Source organism: Coffea eugenioides, chromosome 6, assembly GCF_003713205.1.
Source record: "Coffea eugenioides isolate CCC68of chromosome 6, Ceug_1.0, whole genome shotgun sequence".
Lineage (NCBI taxonomy): Eukaryota > Viridiplantae > Streptophyta > Magnoliopsida > Gentianales > Rubiaceae > Coffea > Coffea eugenioides.
Genome location: NC_040040.1, coordinates 8,976,563 through 8,991,018, shown reverse-complemented (window position 1 = coordinate 8,991,018; position 14,456 = coordinate 8,976,563). Strand labels below are relative to the sequence as shown.

At 42.7% G+C, this 14,456-nt stretch overlaps 3 protein-coding genes across 3 annotated transcripts; 2 read left to right on the top strand and 1 right to left on the bottom strand.

Annotated features, from left to right (window-relative positions):
* Window positions 1-98: 98 nt before the first annotated feature.
* Window positions 99-3,002, bottom strand: LOC113776500 (trihelix transcription factor ASIL1). Its single transcript, XM_027321678.1, has 2 exons — window positions 1,743-3,002; window positions 99-491 (listed from the first exon to the last, which is right to left on the bottom strand). Exon 1 carries the CDS (start codon window positions 2,825-2,827, stop codon window positions 1,748-1,750), a length of 1,080 nt encoding a protein of 359 aa, XP_027177479.1. The 5' UTR covers window positions 2,828-3,002; the 3' UTR covers window positions 99-491; window positions 1,743-1,747.
* Window positions 3,003-5,298: 2,296 nt separating this feature from the next.
* LOC113773492 (glycine-rich protein 5-like) lies at window positions 5,299-6,033 on the top strand. Its single transcript, XM_027318138.1, has one exon. The coding sequence runs from the start codon at window positions 5,299-5,301 to the stop codon at window positions 6,031-6,033; it is 735 nt and encodes a 244-aa protein (XP_027173939.1).
* A 231-nt stretch (window positions 6,034-6,264) lies between these two features.
* On the top strand, window positions 6,265-7,575 carry LOC113773491 (glycine-rich cell wall structural protein-like). Its single transcript, XM_027318137.1, has one exon. The coding sequence runs from the start codon at window positions 6,265-6,267 to the stop codon at window positions 7,573-7,575; it is 1,311 nt and encodes a 436-aa protein (XP_027173938.1).
* The last annotated feature ends 6,881 nt before the right edge of the window (window positions 7,576-14,456 follow it).

Sequence of the window (14,456 nt, the reverse complement as noted above, 5' to 3'; positions counted from 1 at the left end):
GTAGGAACAGAATATTGCCAGTGGTGCAAATCCATTTGGGCTGCCCATCACCTGGAAAAATGTTACAGTATTTTGATAGTTTAATGTATGACATATAATAAGGCGATCAAGAATGTGTTTTCACATAGATTCCCATTTTATTGTTTCATATCAAACAAGAAGTAGATGCTGGTGAAAAACAAAATTGAGCTAACATGTTGGGGTAATTAGGTAGATAGAGAATAGAAAGCTACTGTACCTAACCAAAAATACCAGATTTCATACTAAACCCTAACAGTAGATACAGAAATTCATTGTCATACTTGCAAGATGGAGTAATTGCAAATTACCCTTGCACCAAAAAAGAAACAAAAGGTATATGGCGAGGTACTCAAAAAGAGCCAAAACTTTCCCAAAACAACCACTCTGGCAGTTGGCCATCGATGCTGAAGTCCAGTAGAAGGGTGATTTTCGGTTCCAATGACCTTCATTTCTCATAAACGCTCTCCCTCCTGCAAATAGAATAAGTACAGTCATATGCGTGTCCTTTCAACATGAAACTGGTCTTTGAAAATTTAAATATCAGGTGAAGTCTTAGTAGGACAAAAGCAACACTTAATTGGTGATGCTGCAATTATGTGTTTGATCACAATGAGCAGATTACCTCACAGCGCTGCACATAAACTGCATAAACAAGTGTACTTTTTAAACAGACTTTTTGTGATAAAGATACAGAAAAGCTACCAATTTACTACAAGGTTTTGAGCATCATTGCACCAAAACTAATCCAAAAATTTCAAAGACAATAAGGAACCTTCTCATATTGTTAATTTAAACTAAAGACAATCTTATGCCTATAAAAACAAAAAAGATTAAAGGTGCAAGACATCCGATGACCCTGATCATTCCAGATTGCTCTTTTACAAGGGTAGTTCAATATTTGACAAGCTTACAACCCTGTACAAATATAACTTGCTATGCTGAAACCTCAAGCAATTCTTTCTCTAAAGCTAAGACTGGTCATCAATATCCCTAAATTTCATGACGAGTACATCATAGAGACAATGCCAGGAGGAATTGACATTTCAACTTCTCCTCTTCTGATATTGATGCCCAACTCATTGCCCTCATAATAGCAGCAAAAAACTATAGAAAGTAGAATTTTGAATTTTCTACAATTTGTAATCAACCTAACAACTTCATCTCTTTATCTTCGTAAGATATTCTTCCCTTTCGGAAGAGTTAATTATATGAAAAAGAAAAGGTTTTACTAGAGAATTGTCAAAAAAAAAAGGAAGAAAAGAACCACAAAAAAATTCTCTGAACTTCAATCTTTACTACGGCAGAGGAATTGATTCTGATCAATAATTTGATCAGACAAAATTCTATGGTACACAACGAAACAGGCTTGGAAATCATATGCAACAGACCACTTGTCAAAGGAGTATTGATTTTGAGAAGACAAAGTTCAAGTCTTTTCATAGGCCGTATAGGATTTTTCCAACTTGGAACAAATAGAAAAGCAATCAGCTTCAATTAATGAAGATTACAGTTTAATGCCAAGCACAACTCTTACATGCATACAACTATCGATAGAAAACGTACTAAAGTTTCCAAATAATCAAAAACTAGCAGCAGGCAAACAGGAACTGAATAGGTAGTGTCAAAGCAACACTCATCCACACTCTTATACTAACACATGTAGAAGCCTTGTAGACAATAGTATTTAATCAGGCACACTTGAGTGATTTGCTGAGCATTACCTGTATCACACCTGGATATTCTCATTCTGAACATCGTCATCATCTTCCTCCTCCTCGTCATCATCTTCTTCCTCGTCATCATCCTCCTCTTCAACCCCTTCTCTTATTTTAGCGATCTCAGCCTGTGCCCTCTCAACTATCTGCTTCTTTTGCAACTCCAAGTCCCTCTGAAAATCTCTCCTCATCTTCTCCAGCTCCATCATTTGTCTCCTCTTACTACTCTCAATCTTCTCATAAATCTCTCCAAACCTCTGAATCGAGTCAGCCAACAGTCTAGCCGATTCTCCATCCTCCTCGTCCTTCCCTAGTCCCAAACCCTCCTCTTCCTCCTCATTCTCCTCATCAGACACTCCAGGACTATCCCTCATCTCATCCAACACATTAGACTTATCCAAATACACCCGCGGATTCATAAACACGTACTCCCCAGAATCAACCCCACAACCCAACCCAACATGCCCTCTCATCCTCAGATTCAATAACACATCCATTTTCTTAAAAAACACCCACTTGCTCAAGAATCCACCTCCAACTTTCTCCATTTTCGCCCGCTCTTTCTTGTATTTCTGCTTTAATACATCCAATTGATTCCTGCACTCCATCTCATTCCTCTCCCTTCCACTCATCTCGGAGACTTTCTCGGCCAGCTCAGCCCAATCCTCAGCCCTCAAACTCCTCCTCCCCAGCTCCAAATACCTCTCCCCCCAAACCTCCAACAGCACAAAGCTCTCCTCTTCATTCCAGGAATCCCTCGAGCTCCCACCACCAAGACTGGAACCTTTTGGTGCATTCAGCCCAGCGCGAGGGGCAAGCTCGTAATTTGGGACCAAAGATTCCAACTTTCTTTTCTTTTTGCTTCGCTTGGGCTCATCCTCATAGAAAGATTGATAATAATACCCGCTTTGAGCATTTTGAAATTGTGGGCTTTCTTCGTCATCCTCAAATTCGTCATCTTCCTGGGCAAAGATGGCGTCGTTTGTGGTGTAATGGGTGTTGAGCGGATAAGAGTGAGGGTTTCGAATTGCTGGCTTTGATCGAAATGTGGGCTTTGTTAAATACGGACCTTCTTCATCGGAATCATCCATTGCTCAAACGATTAGATTTAGATTAGATAAGAAAAGAGGAAAAAACTAATTTTATGTAAGCCTCGAATATCATATCAATTTTTTGAGGTTTTGATTAGGGTTTTGAGGATCAGTGAAAGGCGGGGAAAGGGATAAATCAGGAAGGATAATAGACAGAAGATGACGTAAGCTTTTGACTGGCGTATAGGATTTGCTATTTTACAAGTATTTTTCCAGTGGGTGGATGCAGTGGGTGACTTGCCACTGGGTATGCTTTTTACAAAAATATCTTTCTTTTTAAAAAAAAAAAATTGAAAAGATATTTTTGAACTTTACAATTGAGAAAGATAAAATAGGGGACTCAAGTATTTGAACCAAAATCAAAAAATTGCTACGATGGAATAAAGGCAAACTGATGCTTTGATTATTATTTTTGGATATCATGAAAGTCCACTTAATTATTTTCCTTCGGGGAATACAATTTTGCAAGAGCTATATATCCTAAGCAGGCATATATCTATTCTTATCTATATATACAATTTGTTATTTTACACTTTCATTAAATAGTAGTATTGGTTTCGAATCGGAAACTTGTTTGGATTGCATTTTTCATGATTTTTCATGGGAAAATTACTGTAGCGATTTGATATATGTGAGGGAAAAAGGTAATAGAAAAATGTGATCACGGAAAACGATGTAATTTTTCGACGGAAAATCGCAATCCAAACAAGGTTAGCTTGTGCCGATGCCTGTATTTGCAAACATTTCTAAAAACGTCAAAAATATTAGTACTTTGGTTGAAAAGTATTCAAGACATGTTCTTTTTGGAATGCACCCAAAAAGGAAAAGAATAATAATGCCTTGGCTGTGAATAATAATCATAATTATTGGTACCAAAAATTGTAAAGTTACTTCCATTGTTGTTACTATTTAACCTGACATCGATGATCAAAGTCTTCTGGCACAACAGGTTAAGGGGATCGGATTGCCTGAAAGATTTGCAGACAAGTTTGCCTTTTAGACACCAAACCCCCCGTCCATTTAACCTCAGGAAAAAGGCGACACGCTTGTAATGAAATATGAGCAACAATTCTTTTTGGATTATAAATATTGGATAAAGACAAATTAAACAAATTCAAAAGTTAGACAGAATACTTATTAACATTTGATAAGTTCACAAATTCTGAGAAGGACTTTTGATTGGCTTAGAGAAGAAAAAAGAGATCAAGACTATATGAAAATGAAACTATAGTTCAAGTTAAAATTGATCTAATAATCAATTGAATCCAGAATCTGGTATAACGTATTTATCAGATTATTTTTTTGCGGAAAAGGTGAAAAGAAATTTGCACTTATAATTTTTCTGGTGAATAGTAACGATAGAAAATGGAAACTTTTCAACCCCGTATCTTGACAAGGAAAGTGTTACCGACATCAACAGTAACTAAAACTTTTTGGTTTTGTACCAAATTTTCCGATCCCCTCCCTCGCTCCCTCAGAAAAGAAGGATATGTACGCGCCGCCCAGTAGCTCATTCGGTACTGAACCAGTGAATCAAGTCCGGGGTCCGTGATTCTGATATATTATAAATCGAGATTTGTGGTGTCTCCTCCTTCCCATCCAACTCGTCATATGCTCTGCCAGGCAAAGCTATGTACAGTGAACTGATCGATTCACAAGCTTTTTGTAGTAGTCAGTTCGATCCTTTCTCATGCATGATGAATTAATTAAATGCAAACCTTTCTCCACACACACACATGAATTAAATGCGTGTGTGTGTGTACTCTTATAATTAGTTAAGGAAGGAATCATTCCACGCTTAGATGATCTTGAATTCTGAATTAATTGCTTAAACGTACATTAACATTTTCTGTCTATGAGATCAAACCGGAGATTTAGTTAGTAATGAAGGATTGGAAATTGGACTTGTATCATATGATCCCTAGCTAGTTGCATGCATACTTGCATGGTTGCGTGTGATGTAAGAGATGGAGCAAATATTAACAGCATGGACATGCATGATCCAACACGGCAGCAAATAGCAAATATTAACAGCATGGACATGCCTGGCTACGGCGCTATTTAGAGCAGTCACGTACGTAATGGTACAGTAGAGTAGTATGTGCACGGAGGGGGTACTTGGTCATGACTTGAGCGAGCCGGATGCTTGTTGTAAAGAGCACAATACTGATCACAGCAGGCAATGAATTTGTTCAAGGATCGTTGCCCCGTCAACCCATAACCTTTTTTTTAGAATAGTTTATGGTTTCCCTTGTTTGGCTTCTCATGTACAATTGCCATAAAAGCGAACAAGTAGGGAATAACAAGTTGGATGGAAAAGAGAACATTTAGTTGAGAAGTGGAGAGTAACGTCGTGTTCTCCTTAACTAACGCCAGAGCATCACCCCATTTTGTTCATCTATAAATAGCTAATCGTGTCTGGCTAGCTAGATTGTACTGATTCTTGTATAACTAGTGGCAAGGATTCTGACATGGTTGGGAAGAGGCTAATTGTCCTGGTTCTCGTTTTGTTCTTAACGTTGGCGGCTGCAATATATGCAGAGAGTAGTAGGGAGTCAAAGAATATTAATGACGGTGATGTGGAAGTGGGAGCGAGTGTGAAGAAGAATTTACCAGAATGGTTTGTTGGTGGTGGTAGCTCTGCTGCTGCTAGTTGGAGTGGGAATGGGGGTCTAGGCGGTGGTGGTATTTCGAAGGGCTACAGCCTCGGCCACTCCTTCAATTTCGGGGATTCGGGTGGCGGAATAGGAGGTGGCGTTGGCGAGGGTGGAGGTATTGGAGGTGGGATTGGTAAAGGTGGTGGTACTGGAGGTGGTTCGGGTGGCGGAATAGGAGGTGGGACTGCTAAAGGTGGTGGAATTGGAGGTGGTTCGAGTGGCGGGATAGGAGGAGGCATTGGTAAGGGTGGAGGCATTGGAGGTGCTTCGAGTGGCGAAATAGGAGGTGGCATTGGCAAGGGTGGAGGCGGTTCTGGTGGGGGCATTGGAGGTGGTTCAGGTGGGAATAGGAGGTGGCATTGGAAGGGTTGGGGGCTGGGAGGTGGGATTGGTAAAGGTAGTGGTTACTGGAGGTGGTTCGGGTGGCGGAGTAGGAGGTGGCATTGCAAGGGTGGACGCATTGGAGGTGGTTCTGGGGGGGATTGGCGTGTTCGGGGTGGCGAAATAGGGGAGGTGGTTCGGTGGCGGAGTAAGAGGTGGGATTGGTAATGAGTGGGATTGGAGGTGGTTCGCGTGGCGAAAATAGGAGGTGGCATTGGAAGGGTGGGGGCTTGGGAAGGTTGGTTCTGGTGGCAAAATAGGAGTGGGCGTTGCAAGCGGTGGGAGGGCATTGGAGGTGGTTCGGGTGCGGAATAGGAAGTGGCGTTGCAAGGGTGGCGGAATAAGGAAGGTGGTTAAGGGTGCGAAATAGGATGTGGGATTGGTAAGCGTGGGGAAGGCATGGAGGTGGTTGAGGGCGAAATAGGAGGTGATGCAAGGGTGGGGGCATTGGAAGTGGTTCTGGTGCAAAATAGGAGTGGCGTTGGCAAGGGTGGAGCATTGGAGTGGTTTGGTGGAGGCATTGGAGGTGGTTCGGGTGGCGGAATAGGAGGTGGCGTTGGCAAGGGTGGAGGCATTGGAGGTGGTTCGGGTGGCGGAATAGGAAGTGGCGTTGGCAAGGGTGGCGGAATAGGAGGTGGGATTGGTAAAGGTGGTGGTACTGGAGGTGGTTCAGGTGGCGGAGTAGGAGGTGGGATTGGTAAGAGTGGAGGCATTGGAGGTGGTTCGGGTGGTGGAGGCATTGGAGGTAGCATTGGCAAGGGTGCAGGTATTGGAGGTGGGATTGGTAAAGGTGGTGGTACTGGGAGTGGTTCAGGTGGAGGAATAGGAGGTGGAACTGGTAAGGGTGGAGGGCTTGGCGGGGCCATTGGAGGTGGTTCTATTGGAGGTATCGGTGGTGGTTCAAGTGGGGGTATAGGGGGTGGAGGTGCAGGAGGTGGTACCAGTGGAAGAATAGGAGGTGGGGCTGGAGCTGGTAGTGGTGGTTCAGCAGGGGGTATAGGAGGTGGTGTTGGCAAAGATGGAGGTATTGGAGGTGGGATTGGTAAAGGTGGTAGCACTGGGGGTGGTTCGGGTGGAGGAATAGGAGGTGGAACTGGTAAGGGTGGAGGGATTGGAGGGGCCATTGGAGGTGGTTCAAGTGGGGGTATAGGCGGTGGAGGTGCAGGAGGTGGTACCAGTGGAGGAATAGGAGGTGGGATAGGTGGTGGGGCTGGTGCCGGTAGTGGTGGTTCAGCGGGGGGTACAGGAGGTGGAGGTGCAGGTGGTGGTACCGGTGGAGTAATAGGAGGTGGGGCTGGAGCCGGTAGTGGTGGTTCAGCAGGGGGTATAGGAGGCGGAGGTGCAGCAGGAGGCATAGGAGGTGGAGGTGCAAGTGGTGGGGCTGGAGCCGGTAGTGGCGGTTCAGCAGGGGTTATAGGAGGTGGTGCAAGAGGAGGATTTGGAGATGGCATTGGCAAAGGAATTGGTGTAGGTGGTGGAGGTGGGGGCGGTGTAGGAGGTGGAGGATTTAGTGGCGGTGGAAGATTTGGAGGAGGTGTTGGCGGAGACTTTGGAGGAGTAGGAGGAGGTGGCAGCTTTAGAGGAGGTGGCAGTGGGGGTTCAAGCATAGGCGTTGGCAGTGGTAGTGGGATAGGAGGAGGATTTGGCGGAGGAGGAGGAGGAGGTGGAGGTGGGGGTGGGATTGGTGGAGACTCTAGTCTTTGGGGCTGAAAACAGCTAAATTATTTATCGGGCCAAGCACATGGGAAATGTTTATGTTCTTCGCAAGTTCGAATTAATTTCTTGTTGTAAACTTGTTCTTCGTTTGTTTGTGTTTTGTTTCGCATCTCTATTGATGTTTTATCTCTTCTGTAATTCATTTTCCTCTACTGATAATTAATCGCTCCAGGAGCCCTGCAAAATGAATTTTGTTTCAGGACAAAGCTGAATAACGAAACATAGATAAAAGTAAAAAAATTAAAAATAGTAAGTAAAGAGAAGGGAATTAAATGTTGAAAGCCATGGAGCAACAATGCTAGGAAAAAGTGAAAGTAATAACGGAAAATGGGAAAGCAAAAAGAAAACATGGAAAAAAAAAAAAGAGTAAAAAATCGTTCCAAGAACTCCTACTAATTTCCTACAGCATCATCATCTCCGACAACTTACCATCGCCCGTTCTTTTCGTTCTCGTCCAAACTACATAAGAAACAAACAACAAGCACCCTAGAAAAGCTATGGCCAAAAAATATTAATGCCAACTATTGCGAAGCGAAAAAGAGTCAACGAGATGAAAAGCCCAATCCCATCTTCTGTATGGCGATCCCTGTTTCGCTACAGTTGCCATTCCTCACCACTAACTATTTGTTTCTCCTACCAACTGCAGGAGATCCACATCCTTCCGCATCCCCGGTCGCGTAGTGACCCTGCAATTTTGTCCGGGCAAAGATCAATAAGAGTATGAAATGAGGCAACTCCGACAAATAGGACAAGAAGCAAGCACCCACATCAAACCCCCTTTTTTTTTTTAACAGCAGATTCATAACTTGTTGTCATAGTTTCTTTTGGGCTGTGTGGTTGTCTAAAACTAAGCTCTTTGAAGTAATGCGGGCATCCAACTAACAACTTCAATCAACACTTGTAGGCAGCAGTGGGGGAAAACTTTTTAACTTCAATCATCAATTGTTTAAGCAGTTAAAATATCTTATTCAATCTCGGGATACCGCCTTAAATAACCGCAACCAGAGAGTGAAATAGGTCGAGAAGAAAGAGTCTGAGGCCGGGTTGGACGGCATACATCTTGGTTGGTCTTATGTATAAATTTGATTTTAGCTGCAAGACCAAAACCCTGTGCAAAAAAACCAAAAGTCCACCTTTTATTTTAAGTTCCTCTCATATATATGACTTACATACCCGGCGGCTCAACATTCTTGGAAAACAATCAAATCGAGGGGGGCGTCAAAGAGAGAATTTGCCATTCAATCTTGTGAACTAATCGAGACCAAAATTGAAAAAAGATATAAAAATGGAGAGGAATAACCAATCGATAAAAGAACACGAAACCATTAACTGTTTCAATAGAGGTACGCGAAAGGGTTGGGGGCGATCAAGTGATTTCAAATAGTAATCTCCTATCCAAACACACCCGTATTTCAGAGAGGTTAATGGAAGCCGCGTGGATTTCCATTTGCAGAACACCCCTGATCAGGCTGGGGAGTTCAAAATACTAATCCCTAGATTTATCGTCTGGTCATTTTATTCATGTTGCACCTCATTGAACGATCTTTTCGCGTGTAACAAAAAAAATTCCCTTTCTTTCCAACAGCATTTTTGGTCAAATAATTAATCTGTTCTGGCATCTACTGCGATGGCATCCGTCGCGGATGTTATTGTTGCTGACCTCCTCCGCAAGTACTCTGAAGCTGCTTAATTTCCATAATGGATAACACATCAGCCTGTTGAAAAATCTCACTGAAATTGTTGTACGATATATGCGACGACTATAGCTAGCTGCTAGCTTTGAAGTTTTGACTTCCTGTAGCAAGTATGGTACCCAGTCGATCATCTCAGAATTTGTTTGAACTCGTTTACGTGTGCCATCGAACTTCGAACTGCAGATAAAGAAAGCTTTTCAGAAGAAAATTTGGATTGGTTTAACTAAAACGAATCCAACCTTCTCAAGTGACAATACGCAAGAAACAAGAGATCAATGAGTTCCAACTCATTGCTTGTATTTGTAAGTAATGGACATTACTGTGAAGTGAATGTCGATCACAATTCACTAACTCAAAAGTAATACTCAGGCAGTGAGTCGGGAAATTCATCCGGGGCAGTTAACTTCTGAAATGGGCTCCATTAAACTTTTTCTTACTTTGTCTTTTCCTTAACTACACGTCATTGCACCTCAATTTTGCACCAAGAAATGTGGTTGAAACTTTCATGAGCATCGTGCTACAGCAGGGAAAACTGGATGGTTTTATTAGCAGTAGAAAAGAAAAAGTACTCGAACTTTGACATGGTCAAAGCCGTGTCTACACCTTTTATCGTGCTACCAATGACTACCAACAATTCCATCAACACTTTTTTTTTAAGTGGAAATTCTTAAATTCCATACCTTCTATTTACGATTCCTTCCATCTTATTATCATCTGATGCAACCATCTTTCCATCAGTACAAGTTAATTGAATATTGAGCAAAAAAAAAATAATAAAGCCATAATCATATCCTCAAATTAAATATTTTTGTTTTTCAATCATTTTATTCAAGGGTTAAAGGTACCAAGTCTCCATAATATTTGGTGTTATTTGTACTTTCTCCCCTACCTATTTTTTTTTGTTCCACTTTACTCCCTCTGTTAAGCCACATCATCTTTTATAGTTAAAGAATATCAAAAGTTTCAATTTTGTCCTACCTATATCCATTTTCTCCATCCTTCGTTTCCGTGCCCAAGCTTCTCATCTCACCTTAATGCAATTTTTTTTTCTTTCGAGAAAATCAAGAACTAAACTCCCAAAATATTTTACTTTTATTAAAAATAAAAAATCTCATCTTGTTAACTAAATTTGAAACTTTTTTATTGTTCAAAATATGACTCCTCAAATTAAATCTCACAGTGTTAATTAAAATATGACCCCTCAAATTAACATCAATAAGTAGAGGTGAGATATAAATGTGATAAAATATATCTCATATGCGTGTCATGGACATTTGAAGATTTCAATGAATTTTTTGTTGTTGTTAAAATAGCATAGTATTATTTTAAATTCTACAATAGATTCCAAGGGCATGTGATTATTTTAAGTGGTTGAAATTCATTTTTAATGGCATTTTCTTGAAATGAAAAAAAAAATCAAATCTCATTTTCAAGTATTGTTTCTACTAATTGTTATTTTGAGATCATTATCTCCTTATTAAGCCATTGTGTTGACCATTAGTTGGGGGTGGGGGGGAACTGCAACAAAAATATTATTAGGGGAAAAAGTGCAAATAATACCAACCTTTAGTGGGGTTTAGCGCTTTTAAGCCTTTATTAAAATTTGGGTGGAGGCAGATGAGAAGAAATTCTCACGTATGCCGCCGGAGTAAAGATGGAATTCAGAGAAGAACCAAATTGTCGAAACAACAACGCAGAGAAAGAGAAGATTGGGTGGAATTCTAATCCTCCAAAACAATAATCTAAGCTATTGAAAGCCTAGCGTATGAGCTATTGATCCGCAGCAAAATGTACGTGCATAACACGCCTTTGCCATCCACTTACTTGTTCTCTCGCGGTTGCACAATTCCGCTTCCAGTGGATTCGTTGGAAATTGCAAACTCTTCGTGTGTCGTCGTCCCAGTTAATAGTAGTTTGTCACAAATTTTCTTGTCTCCACTTTTACTTACCAACTTTGCAATGATGAAGGCCGTTGAAGAAAGAAAAAGAGAAAAGTTGATGAATTATCATATGAAAGAATTACGTTTCAAACTTGAGTAAAATCTCTATCTGGCCTGAATGTGTAGCACGCCGTCACTTTGATGGAGTGGCCACGCAAATCTCATGCTAACTGAGGAAGGTCGTATGTAATAATGGATAGAAAGAGAAGCACTCGACAAGTGGTAAGCAACAGCATATTTTTGCAGATTTGAGGAACCAACCAACACCTTTACGCTCGTTAGTTCTTTTTCCTGGAAAGACACTAATTTCGAATTTTGTATGCTCTTAATTCTCAGAGAAATGGAGGTAAGATGTTCAATCAATGGATCAATTCATGCAAAGATCGTACCTTCTTATTTGTAGTATGAACTCTACAAAATTAAATATAATTATTTAATCCACTAATATTGGTTTTCGTACTTAAGATTAATTGGTGTGAAAAATATGCATACCTTCATACAAAATCAAATGTATAATATTTGTAATTATTTCATTTTCAGATCAAATTAAACATGCTATTACATTTATTTCTATCCACATATCATTTATTTTTTAATATACATTCCTATTTTTATTTCAAGATTCAACTTCCATAAAAAGGTAGCTCATAAATAATGTACATATTTTATTATAGTTTGAACTATTGCTAAACAAATCTCATATTTCAATTATTTTGGTACAAATTTCTTTTTTTAAAAAAAAATTCACGCTCTCTTTTAATTATTTTCAATAATGACACTACCGTGCGTAGTAGTAGGACTGTGTATTTTTACTAGCTCGTCAGAAATTTTACGTTGATATCTCTTCAACTGTCTGGGATAATACTATAGATCCGGTGTCGCGTACGCAAAACATGAAGTATCCCAACAAAAGCGTAGAGGAATAATATGTCGCCACGTAGCGATCTTAGTAACTTTTCGGATTAAATCCATCCGCAGATCGGTTCCAATCCTCGAGCCGCCCTTTTACGTGTTTTTGTCACATGTTCCAATTTATCAAGTAAATCTCAGTCGCTGAAGCAATAATTGCAAGCCACCGTTGAAAGATATATACTTTTCCTATGGGGTCACGATTATGAAAAACTAAAAACAATAATAATTCTTTAATTTTTCTTTTTTGTATCGACACATTTCACCCATTTAAAATAATAAGAGATCAGAATAATTTTTCATGTCAAGGTATTTTTCCATGTTACTCATTCCGAGCATCTACATATAATGGGTTAGCTTCACCTTTTTTCTTGTTGATTTAAAAAGCACACACCGTTTATTCAATCCCCATTAAAAAGCTTCTTTTCTTTTTTTGTTCCCTTCAATAACAAAATATTCAAAGGAGAGTGTAGTGGGGCCCAGACGCACATCGGCCCGGGCCACGAACAGCCCAGTCCGACCCACGAGCTCGGACTGGAGGTGCTGGGCCACGGTTTCAGGTCGGCCCATGCAGGCGCCGCCTCTCAGGCGTAGGGGCCTGATGGGCTGCGAGGTCCGCATCCTTAGGCTTGTGTCATGGAGCCCTAGGAGTCATTCACTCCAGTAAGGACTCCTTGTCCTACCAGGAAGCTACTACCTGAGCATCTATAAATACTACACAAAAGAGAGGCACAAGGTAGCTATTCATAGCACAATCTCTACTCTTTCACTTACAAGATCTTCCTCTGACTTGATCGTCGGAGTTGCTACAGGGGACTCAGCCCCGCAGCTCGCCCGCGTGCAGGTCGGACGATTCAGCTCGCTCCCTAGGCACCCGGTCCGGTCGGACCTTCACTTCGACAGTCGCATCAATTGGCGTCGTCTGTGGGAACACGTTACTTTTCTTCGCGAATCATGCCGAAAACAAGGTCTCAGAGGAACGCTGGTGCATCTAAGGGGAAGGAGAGAAGCGCCCCCCTAAATTCTCATCGGGATCCGACACCTGAGGGAGCAGGGGCGGGGCCTTCACGGATTCCGCCTGAACAGCTGGTGCAAACGGTGGCGGCAAACCTGCCCACCTTCGAAGCGATCGTGGACTACCTCAAAGGGCAGTCGGGAGGTCAGTTCGACAAGGAGCCTAAGGTCCAAGGAGCCGACCTGTCAGAGTCCCGAACTGGGAGCCCCAATCACGGGGCCAAGCGGGCGCGTCGGGAACTCACGCGAGAGCAGGTCGAGGTCGTGGAGCCATCTCACAAGAACTCCCGAACTGAACATCCGGAGCCCGTCCGGGGGCTCTCCCCCCGGAGGGAGCGACAACAGGTACGGGACGAGCTGGACCTGATGCTTGACCCGGAGGCGGACAGGTACATTGCTTCCCCCTTTGCGCTTGACATCGAGGAATACCAACTGCCCGCGAAGTTTAAAATTCCAACCATGAAACCTTACGACGCTACTACGGATCCGGAAGACCACCTGTTCGTATTCATGACGCAGATGCGCTTACAAACGGCCGCAGATGCGGTCAGGTACAAGACCTTCCCGATGTTCCTAGAAGGAAGGGCTCAGCAGTGGTTCCAGGGACTTCCCCCCAGATCGATTAGTTCTTTCACTCAGCTCACGCGACTGTTCTCAGCACAGTTCGTTTCTTCACGAGCCTTCTCCAAAAGCACCGCTCACCTTATGACCATTCAACAAAGGGTCGAGGAGTCACTGCGTGAATACATGGTGCGGTTCAATAACGAATCCCTCCAGGTCCGCGACCGAGATGACAAGGTGGTCATGGCTACCTTCATTAACGGGCTACGGAAGCAGAAGTTATACACCGAGCTCGTGGAGCGACCACCCAAGTCAGTTCGGGAGATGTTGGATCGAGCTCATGAGAAGGCCAATGCTGAGGAGGCCAATCGCCTGAAGAGCGCCCAGGAGAGGCAGAGGGATGACAAGCGCAGAAGGACAACTGACCAGGGGGACGTGCGACGTGACCAAGGGCGGAAAAGTACCTATGACCACCCGCCTAGAAGCCAACCCTTAGGGGCAGACAAGCCTTGGACTTCCCTCACCGCCCCCCGAGCTCGGGTCCTCGCAGTGATGGAGCAGGAAGGGCTATCCCGACCTCCCCGGCCCTTGGCCGGGGATAGAAGCAGGAGGGATCAGGACCTGTACTATGCGTACCACAGGGATGTGGGCCACGACACTGAAGACTGTCGCCACCTTAAGAAGGAAATTGAGAAGCTGATCCGGAGGGGTCATCTTGGCCAGTTCGTCCGCGAAGGGCGAACTGATCAGAAGCAAG